This window comes from Trachymyrmex cornetzi, unplaced genomic scaffold (genome assembly GCF_001594075.2).
Source record: "Trachymyrmex cornetzi isolate Tcor2-1 unplaced genomic scaffold, Tcor1.1 scaffold335, whole genome shotgun sequence".
Taxonomy (NCBI): domain Eukaryota; kingdom Metazoa; phylum Arthropoda; class Insecta; order Hymenoptera; family Formicidae; genus Trachymyrmex; species Trachymyrmex cornetzi.
The window spans coordinates 199016-211015 of NW_017298058.1; the positions used below are offsets into that span (position 1 = coordinate 199016).

Sequence of the window (12000 nt, forward strand, 5' to 3'; positions counted from 1 at the left end):
CTCCAGGATTATCCTGTCATTGGCTGTCGCTAGTTAACGATAGCGATAATCTTCGATAAGACGTTTAGAGAATCCCGCTACTAATAACAAAATCTGTGAGACAGAGAAAATTTATTTACAACACTACGTCCATGATCATAATTTAAGCTACATTTTAAAACGTCCTTTAGAAAGAAACGTTTACTCGTGTAACATACAGTACATGTAACATATATTATGTTATATTACTGAGGAAAATATTACTACACTGAAAAAAAGGATTGGCTGCTGCAGCAAATTAGGTGGTATAATATGGCATTCCATTTTTGATTGATTGCAGCAGCCAATTTTTGATTGTATTAACCTATCGAAATCCTATACTGACATTGCGGATAGGCTAATGCAACCAAATTGGCTGCGGCAACAAAAAATCGGCTGCTACAGCCAATTAAAAATGCTATAGCATATTTTACCATCTAATTTGCTGCAGTAGCCAATTTTTTTTTCAATGTAGAAAGTAATATTTTTCTCAAAGAGAATATTTTGGAATGAAAACAGATACAGAATAAACTACATTAGCTTTTGTAATCCGTCTTAGCGAAATTAATTACTAGACCACCAATTAGTAACAACTTTAAAGACTTTATGCCAATTTTCGTTTGAGATGCCCGTAGAAACATTAAAAAAGTATAATATAAAAGCAAAACTCTTTTCAAAGTTCTATATAAAAAAGAGAAACAAAAATATATAAGCTATTACAGTAATCGGAAGAAATATAAAAATAAAAAGTAAATCTTGTTGGTAATTGTTTAAAAAATAAATTTTAATGAAAAAGTAATCTGTTTGATTATAAATTATGTATCCTAGTGATTACACAGATGGTTCTAACATATATGTTATATTTTTGGCGACTCACCTTGTGTGCGCCTAAGATGATTTCGTAATAATTAGCTGTGCTTAACACAACACTTGATAAATTGTTAATATCGAAAATATACAACTATGATCTTATCGTTTCGAGAGGTAATCGAAAACTGAGAACGTTTTCGATGTCCGATATAAAAATACATATAGCATCGTGTATTTAAGGTCATTAGTACATATATCTTAATAATACTAATAATCAATAAATATTATTATTTAATGTGTAATTAGATCGACTTTACAGTAATTTTTCTGTTTTGTGCCTAACAGTGTTAAGATAAAGTCATCGGAAAATTAATATTTTATATGTATGAGATATTTCACTTCTTGTATCAAAATACGGGAATAAGTGTAAAATCTAAAATTTTGTAAAATTAATTTTTGGATGACATTACCTTTATATTTTTATATACAAAATATTATCATATATAAAACTTTAAAAAGTTCACTTTTTCTCGCCAAAAATATTGAATATAATGATCGTAGAATATTCATGAAACGGGAAAATATATTAAATTTTAAAACAACCTTATATATATGTTCAAAAAGATATATTTTATAATTTCACATAGATATTAAAAAAACTTATATACTCTTTCGAATTTAATGATCCCAACACAATAATTGAACTTATATTTAGCTTAAGGTTTTATGATAAAGTAGTTAATGAACCAACAATATAATTACAATGGAAGAATTATAGTATTGTACCATATTCCTGCTATGAACATTATTTGAAAATCTAAAGATCTTAATAGTACATTATTTTTCAATATGTATTTAAATCAGGGAATTCTGTTTATCGTTTCATTATTTTTCGTTACAAAAAATATTGGAAAAAATGTACTGATTCTCTAATGTAATAATAATAGATTCAAGAAAATAAGAGAACAACAATCGATTCGGTCCAAATAAGACACATATTCTTTTTGTTATGCTAATTTTTATTAGCAGTAGTCAGGAGTAAAAACAGATTAATAAATATCTTCAAAAAATAATATTCTGTCAAAAGCAATCAGTAAAAATTTAATTAAATTAATATAAGAAGTATTTGTTTAAAAAATGTTGCAGATTTTGTATGTGATAAATTTTCGTCAGGTATATAAATTAACGCAGAATATTTTTCGAATTTAAACTTAAAAGTCACTATTTTTTCCAAACTAATGACTTGTGTAGACACTGAGACAATCAATGTTTAAACAAACGTCGAAAATACACGTTTCAAGACATTCAAGTCTCTTTCTTTGCATCATGTATATACTTATCCTATTATAAGTCTACGTTTGATCATAATTACATGCTTGCTTCTTAGTTAATGTTCTATGGGATTGTGTAACATTTTAAACAATTATATACATTTTCATCATAAATATAAATTATTGTACACTAGATATTTATACTTACATATCCAGTAATATTGATATTTTGAGCAGTTCACCTAATAAGCAAAATGTGGCAAAAGTGATTCTTTCTTACTGGATAACATTCTAAATAAAAAAGAACTTTTATTTTTCCGCGTACTGTAAATTTCGATGACATTCTGAAACTTAAGGAGGCAAATAATTCTTATTAATTACATGACAAACCAAAGTTAATTTTTGCTAAATTCCTTGGCAAAAAAGAGAAAAAAGACCCACTTGTGATCTCCTTTGACAAACATTCTTTGCGGCGCTTTTAGTAAAACTTTAAATTTGGCTGTCAATAAAAATTAGTATTGGCATCCTTATTTATTTTTACAATTTTACTGCGATAGAAATTACTTTCCACTTTATCAAAAATATGTATACATTGTATTTGAATGGTCATAAAGACCGAAGATATATTCCTATTGTATAACGTTAATTCTGTACGTCTGCCGTTATTGTATATGTATGTTTTTTCAATTTTCAATTTGTTTTTGCCATGCTACAATAAATTCTCATTAAAGCTCCTTTAATGCAAGCAGTTTTTCTGACTTATCGCAATACAATAATTATAATATTTAATTTCAAGACGGGATAAATATAATAATTACCGTTACAATATTTGTTTTCAAGATAATTCTGTTTTGTGCATTATTTTTATTTTGGAAACCGACAGCAATATAATTTTATCATGCGACATGAGAAAGATGCATGCATAAAAGAGACATAACAGAGAAGATTAACGATGCTAATTGTTACTAATGCTAGGTTACTTTATTTACATAATCGGCTAACGATTTATAAAATCAGGTAATACGTGAGATTTTCTTTCATACACAGGCCAAGTAAACGTAATGCCTAGGCACTTTTGTTGTAAAATGCAAATTTTCTGCATTTTTCAGACAACTTAAACATATGTATATCGATAAAGTATTCTGGCAGAAATACTTTAGCGAATACGTTACGAGACTTAAGATGTCTTCTCCATTTTTCCTTCGGATGAGGTATGAACTCATGGTCGGCAATGCGATGATACAACGCATTTACGGCTATACGCTTCCGTTGTCAATCATGTATCAATATTACATCACCATGAATTATAATGACAAGATCAATTTCCTTATTTAATTACGTTTTATAAAAATTCTCAAATATATTAAATTATTTATAACAATATATAATTCCAACTAGTGATATAATATTGAATGCGAAAAACTTTCTTCGATTGCGGCCTCAGCATGCGACTTATAAAATTCAGGAGAATTGTACTATAGCCGTTCCCGTCCAGTATAACTTATAAATACTTATAAAAGTATCTTCCACTGTTTAAATCTTTGTTCTTTACGATGCTATTTCATGCGATTGATAACCAGATCCGCCATAATGATCAGCGCTTTCTGATAAGGACTCTTAATAAAGGACTGAGCGATCTTGCTGGCTTCCACACAGTGCTTCTTTGCCAAGAATCTTGTTTGTTCGAGACCATTGGATTTATGCACCAATTCGAAAGCTTTCTCAACATCTCCGGGCTCTTGGAAACGACGCATAATCATTGCATTCAATTCTGGATACTGCAACAGTTGAAGTAACAATATTAAAGAGACGTTGAAAAGCCCTATCGATAAGTCTAACATAATAAATTACCTAGTACAGTCGTAAACTAATGAAAAGATTTCTTATGTTATGATTTACTGAACATTTTGTATACAAACCCGTTCGCAAGCAAAAAGCACCGGAGCTGTAGCTAGTCCAAGTTTAAGATCAGCGGCCGTGGGTTTGCCCATAGCTGTTGTAGAAGCTACAAAATCCAGAAGATCGTCTACCAATTGAAATGCCAAGCCAACATTTCTGCCGTATTGGAAGGCCATCTCTATCGTGCGCTCATCAACATCAGAAAGAATGGCGACCTAAAGTAATACAAAGATCAATCGAAGAAAAAACTAGACTTAGAGAGAGAGAGAGAGAGAGAGAGAGAGAGAGGTCTATAAAAATTTGAATATTTATTATCTAAAACAAAATTTAAATCTGGGTTTTATTCTCTTCAAAGTTCCCTTCTATAGTTACATAACAATTCCATTATTTCTGTGATGTCTCAAACATTCAAGGTTGTGTGCGCGTTACCTCAAAAAAGTAACGCGTTACCGTTACCATTATTTTTTTAAAAAAGTAACTCGTTACTATCACTCGTTACTAATTTTAGAAAGTAATTCGTTACCATTACCGTTACTAGAAAAGTAACGATTCGTTACTTTTTTTATAATGCTAAAATAAGTTATTAGATTTTAAAATTACATTAGCAGATAATTAATTTAATACTAAATGTGTGAAATAAATATTCAAACTTGAAATTCTCTACTAACTAGTTTGTATACAGAGCAAGCTTTTCTCTATATTAAACTTACCTACAGTTTACTAATTCTTTATTTTACTTAGACAATATCGTTATTTTAATGTACTCATTTTTGTAAGAATTTAGATTAAACAGATAATAGATTAAACATTGTTTTTAAACGTTAATGTTCCCTGGTAGAAATAAATCGATGAAATCTTTATCAATAGATCCATTTCAGTATAATTCATAACGAAATGAGTCAATTGATAGAGATTTCAGCGATTTTCAGCGATTTTAACGATTTATTTCCATCACTGTTATGTGTATTTCAATATTTATTGTCCGTACCAAAAATTTACAGTATATATATGTAATGTGAATTATATATTTTCAACATTGGTAGTGCCTATTAGAACATAGTATAAGACATAAGATACTAAGTATAAAATACTTTTTAAGAAATTAAGAATAAATTATAAACTAAGAAAACAATAGGGAACTAAAGTAACGATAAAAGTAACGGCTAAATTCCTTACCGTTACTGTAAAAATGTAACAACATTACCGTTACCGTTACAGACAGAAAAAAGTAACAATTGTTACTGAAAAAAGTAACGAAAATGGTAACAGCGTTAAAAGTAACGCGTTACTTCTCAACCCTGCAAACATTCTATGGAAATCTTCATCTCAAACCATGTTAAGCACTTTTGTACACTTCAACTTAGAGATGTCCTGTATCGATCCCGTTCCGGTTTTTTGTGACAAATATCACGTAACTGCCTCAAAAAGTTGCAGTAAAAATCTGCGTTGATTGTCTGATCGGTAGAAACAAGTTCCTACATCTTCGATGGCGAAGAAAACGATCAACATAATTTTCTTCATGCTTCTAACTTTTTTCGCTTTCTTGGATCTCTACTCTCGTCGAATTTAATTCCTTGTGACCTCTTTTTGTTTTTTAAAATAAAATTAAAGCTCAAGGAAGATCGTTTTACGATTAAAAACATCCAAGCAAAACATGCTTAACACGATTCGAGACAAAGACTTCCAGAGAACGTTAGAGACATGCGATGAACTCGTTGCATATATGTAAAAAAGAATTATTTTGAAAGGGATAGAGGTTATCTAAATATTCAAATATTATTGTAAGCTTAGGGCTGATTGTTCCATCTTCAGATAAACTATATGATAATTTACCTATTGGATAAATAAAAGAGTAAAAAAGTAAGAGCATAAGAGAATAAGAGAGTAACAGTGAACTGAAGTTTACTGGAAGGTGGAATTATCCAGCCTTAATGTTGTTACTTTTTTATTGATCCATATGTAATTATTTACAAGTCTCGATGAAGAAGTAATAGACGACTTCGTACACGCAATTGCTGATATAGACTCACCGCTTTCATGCAATTGGCAATTAAGCTTGCTGTTTTTCGATAAGTCTTCGTGAGATAGTGCGCGAATCTCTCGTTTTCCGTTTCTTTGGAACCAAGCTGCATAAATTCGCCTTGCACCAAATCAGCGACCATCTACAAATTAACGAGTACTTAATTTAATGCTTTGATTAAAAGGATTAAATTTTATTTAAAAATTTTATATTTAATTTTAACCAAAAATTTTAACACTCACTAATTACGTCAGATATTAGTTTTTAGTTAGATATAAATGCTTTTTGAGTAAACCTAATAATTTTCGCAAAAAAATTCTTAAAAATAGGTATCTTCTGATTCTTCTGGATACATATACCCTATTAATATTTTTTTCTGTTATCTTTGTTTATCAATTGTGTCTCTAGTTAGAGATAGCATAAAATCTCAAGTCATAATCACATCAGGTCATAATTTTTAGACATTTTAGAGATATCTTGGCAATTAAATCTTTCATTATATAATTAAATATTAAATTTTGTATGTGTTTACATGGATGTGTGAATGTGACTTGTATGTCTTACAATTGGAAGCTTCATTTGTTAAAATACTTATAATATTGTAATAATTACAGTGCAAGTATACTGAAAGTATTAAATTTTCATTAATTTTCATAAATTACAGATTGATAATTCTGTCATTAAAGTTCTATCATCGACAAGGGGAAAGAACAAATTTAAAAAATTATATTGAAAATGCAATTAAATAATTTACCTGACTGATGGTAATAGTCACATCATCATTATGAATTTCGGAAAGCATCATGCAGGCGACTGATAAGATGTAATTTCCTGCCATAGCCACCTAAGAAAAAAAGTAATCACTTAAGAAAGACCTCATCATTGTTTTACTCTTGTCATTTAATAAACTTATCGAAAATTAATTGGTCCTCGTCAGATAAGCAATTAGTGTCCGAGCTGCATTATTATGTTTAATTGTCATGTCCAATTTTCAATAACCATGTAGCAATGATGCAAATCAGCTTTGATTCAACTATGATGCCAATTTTTATTTTAAGTATATTAAAATAATGATACCGCGATTAAAAGGCAATTGGTATGTTACATTTTTATTCCTGAATCGCGTGTTTGCTTTCGTAATGTATCTTTGAATGTCAAAATTATATAATACCTTCAGGTTATAACAGTCCAATATATCATAGAACATAGCATCACTGCAACAGTATTGTCTTCAATTTTATAAAAGTTAAAATCATGTTAATATTTGTCATCGATATTTAAAGATACGAGGAATAATAAAAAAATTTGATTCAACGAAACCGCTTCGGTTCATTATATTAAGCCGTCAATAAAGTTGATGTGGTTCTCCTCGATTATGATCTTATAATAGACATGATTTCCTTTCACTGGACATTCTTTAAATCGGAGCCAAATAGCTTCGAGTCTTGGTTACGCGACTTAAAATACGGTAAACGTAATGTTACAAATGTTCTAAAATATTCTTTGATATTTCTTGGTCAATTCATAAAATTCTTTCTTCTAATTGGTCAATAAAATGCTTTGAAGCATTTATAGTGAGACTTTGACGCGCATTCAATTTTACATAATTTCTTTTAATTTGATTTTAATTCCAACTTTAAAAGAAGTTTATTTCTTACATTGTTATAATGTGTTATGTGTATCGCAATTTATTTATTAAAACGATACATCTTATTATTTACTTGTTAATCTTGAAAATGCATTTACGCGCGGGCGTGATATTGTTGATGGAAAGTGATTTAAATTGATATAATATATGTTAGAAATTTAATGTCATGATAAACCGGAATGATAATACCGAATAATAAGTTTCATTAACTGTACCGCACATTCAGTTTCGGCCTATCATTCTGCGGTCGGTGAATCCGTACGTAAAATGGTTAATGAACGTATAATGAGCGACGCGTCGAAACCGCAACATCTCGTCAGCTTTTAACGACTCGTAGCTTACTCTGTCGGACCTTGATTTCTAAACATCCTTACACATCCAAATCTAAAATTAAGATACTACATTGTCGCGCACTTTCTACTTTTTTTCTTATCTTCATAAAATACTTAAAATTCCTGCATTTTATTTCAATCTTGTGAAATTATCACATTTTACGATAAATAGATATATTTTACAATAAACGTTTTTAAAGAGTAGAACACTTTAGAATTTGGTAAAAAATTTTCGGTTCATAGTTGAGTAAAAAACACGATTTTGTCAACTAATTTTTTTACATAAGCTCAATTATATATTTAACTATTAATTACTTAATTACAAAGGTTTAAATGCTTGTAAATTACGGTTTAAACAAATTTATTTTAAATAAGTTAAAAAATTCATAAGGAAAGACTGTCCGATAATTCCAGGACATTTGTACCGAGAGGCGCAAAAGGAAGCTTCCGGATCATTATCTTCAACAATGTTTTGGTTGGGTAAAACGACAAAAGATCGTTTAGTATGACAATGGCTAAGTGACTCAACAAACAGCTCGTAATTTTGAGTTTCACATCCGGCATTAGTGATGTGCCGCCTTATTTTCATGTATCTTAGATACGATAACCGAAAGACACTGGTTAGGGTTTTCCTCTAAGAATAGCACGCGCTCCGGCGACACTTTCTTGCAATTACACGACGAGGTGACGTTCCACTATAAACATAAATCAACGCTGAAAGCAATGGTCCACCTGCGAGGCTCATTAATTTTGGCTAATGTTATCTCCAGGAAACAATTTACAATTATATTTCAGTACGACATATTATTGCGGAACATTCTCTGGTTTAATGAGGTGAAGAATCGAAGTTAGCATTACATACTTCAATCAGTGTGCACAAGTATGTATATTTATTAATATTAACGATCACATTGTAAATCATATCAAATATCTAAGAAAAAGAATAAAATACTTTCCCAGTTTATATTATATTAACATATCTAATATTACACTTATAATTTATTATTATATCTAATATATTACTCTTAATAATCAACATCAGAAATGCCAGGAAAAAAAGATCCTGTCTGTCATATTTTTTCTTTCCCAGATATTTCTCTCGGATAATATCAGTCTGACTTACAATCATTATTTATGAATTTCGCACCTGACTCAATAGTTTACATTCGAACCACTTTATCACATAACAATGTTACTGGTAGGTGTAACTCGAACATAATTATTATATATACTACAGCAAGAGTTCTTCCGATTAGCAGTATGTTAATGCAAGAGCCTGTTACACAATTCACCGATTCAACATCTGTACTGTCCTCGCAACCGATGCACCGAAGAAATAACGTCAGAACTTTCGTGACCACCGTTGGGCTTTCCATTTCTCTGAATGGTGCTAATTCCATCATACGTCAAGGTTGTAACACTTTTGAAGCTTCCTTGTAATGTTTGCGCATGCTATTCATCAGAATCTATCATACAAATTGCCCTAACAATTGCTGACAAATTGCAAGAAATTACAAGGACACTATTTTTGTAAGTCCTTGATATTTTTACAGGTTCGTAAACAGATCTTTTATTTTCTCGCGTCTCACGATTACGCACTTACATTCTATACGAAATCTGAGAAGTGCCTGAGAACTTCTAGAAATGCAGTTTGGTCTCTAGTCGCTCGGTCGCGAATGTTCGCAGTTGTAAACTGTCGCTGTATTTCACAACGGCGGCTTAGAACTGCGATTCACATTTATCGTGCGACATGTATCTACAATTCCCGACGAGTTAGAGACATTAAAGCGACAAGTTTCATTACAAAATTCTAGTGTTGCAAGATCGACGTAAACAAGCAGAAAGATGCAACTTCAATACTTTTTGTACAACACTGTTTTACAAAATGTACCGCAATTATGCTCTTTTACATAATGCTATATGACACAATAATGTTGCATTAATAAACTTAAAGTTTAACAAATAAATTATATTCCGAGAATATTTATATATATTTTAAGATTTAATAAAAATTTAAACTGATTTTCTTGAAAAATTAACTATTTAATTAATTTAAACTGATTTTTTTCTAAAATTAATCGAAATGAATCAAAAGTTCAAGTGGGAACTGAGCAGTATAAACTTTTATTTCTTTTGTGTTATCTTTTTAAATTATTATTCATTAAAACCCTAATTCTTAAAATTATAAAAAAATAAATAGTATAAGTTATACCGAGATAAAAATTAATCTTATTGGTGGAACCAGGTCTTATAGGAGTATTCACAAATACTTTACGAAAATATTTAGAAAAACATTGAAATTCAAATAATAATTATTTTTTCATTTTTTCTTAAATAATTAATTTAATTTAATTTAATTTAGATAATAAAATTAATTATATAAAACATATATAATAATAATTATATATATATATATATGTATATACATAAATATATAATTTCCTTCTTTTATAATTACGTGTTCTGTGGAATGATTGATATCTTTAGAGTATCAGAAATTTTAAAATTTGTGAATTGTATAACGGCTTATTCTGAATAAACAAACAGAAAAGCATAATTATATAAAAGTAATTATTAACAAATTTTTTTCACTAAATAGAGATCAATCTTTTACAAAAATACCGCATTATATATTCTTCAAAGAAATTATAGTTTTACAAAAAGAACTTTTAAGACACTTTGTACATCAGAGAAAAGAGGGAGGAAGAAAGTAATGATGGCTAGTCAATAGCTTCGCACGTTCTTGACCTAGCCACTGTTCGCACTTTCATTTCACTTACCAGTGCACATACGCACTTGTGTAATGAATGTTGATAGTAAATGCAGCTCAATCATTCGCGACGCCGATCGAAAGCTAATTAATAAACGCTAGAAAATGTCTCGCAGTTAGTATGGAAAAGCACGCAAATGAAATTCGAGCGATTGCGAAAGTCGTACGTTAATCTTGTGCATTTGAGAGTTGAATTTTTCGATCGCGTTACGTGTCGCCCACTGTCGTGTTCCAACTGTCGATTTCTAATACATGTAACTTCAATGAGCCAGATTGACTTGTAAACAGCGGTCACTTTCGAAATAGTTTTAATTAATACTCTATATAAATAATACTCGAACAATTTTCCTATCGTGTCTTGGCACTAACAAATTTTCCACATTCACAACAAAAATTCACGCCAGACTCAAGATCCGCTTCCGGTTCCCAATCTAGAAAGCCCAATGTTTGGTCATGAATCGCATTAGCCTCTTTCTTCCTTCGCTATTTTAGAGAGAGAGTTTGAATTTCCATTGTCGTCACATTACTGACCAATGTGCAATGAAAACTTTCGATGTTTTTTCAATATGAAATAATTTTATATACTTTTGATATATATATTTATATTCCTAAATATATTTTTTATTTTGTATTATTAATCTTTTGTATTAACAAAATAAGAAAAAAAGCATCAATTTCGAGAATTGATTAATGTACCGTGTAAAGAACTATGTCGATCATGTTTACGAACAGAAAAATAGGATGCACTTACCTTCTTTTGACTCCAGACGATATTAACCGATGGCTTGCCACGACGGAAGTCTGATTGATCAATGACATCATCGTGCAATAAAGAAGCACTATGGACCATCTCGGAAATCATCGCTACTTGTCGTTGCGAATATGAGAGATTGCTGAAAAAAAGGAGAAAGAACCTTTGTTGTAGAATAATTTATTTTCATAACTATTTACCATAATGCCAGCATATATAATTTTAATAATTAACAATATATTTTTTCATGATCTTTTAATTATATTTTTTATACCAATAAAAATTTGCAAGCAAAGTTTAAGTTACTCAACGATTTTCATAGCAATATCTAATTAAAAGTTTTTTAGATAATTTTGAGATAATTTTTTCCAATATCTTTCAAATTGTTCAATTAAAAATTCATAATTTATACATGTATAAATTGGAAAAAATCATCTCAAAATTATCTAAAAAATTTTTAATAAAAAATATTAAAATATTA

At 29.7% G+C, this 12000-nt stretch overlaps 1 protein-coding gene across 1 annotated transcript in view; it reads right to left on the reverse strand.

The window, feature by feature from the left end:
- Positions 1–2627: 2627 nt before the first annotated feature.
- Positions 2628–12000, reverse strand: part of qless (decaprenyl diphosphate synthase subunit 1 qless) — a 57428-nt gene continuing 48055 nt past the window's right edge. Inside the window, exons 4-8 of the mRNA XM_018510417.1 lie at positions 11520–11661; positions 6773–6862; positions 6029–6160; positions 4019–4213; positions 2628–3877 (exon numbers count right to left, since the gene is read on the reverse strand). Of these exons, the coding sequence (XP_018365919.1) occupies positions 3656–3877; positions 4019–4213; positions 6029–6160; positions 6773–6862; positions 11520–11661 (781 nt within the window). The 3' untranslated portion in view covers positions 2628–3655. The remainder of the gene's footprint in view (positions 3878–4018; positions 4214–6028; positions 6161–6772; positions 6863–11519; positions 11662–12000) is intronic.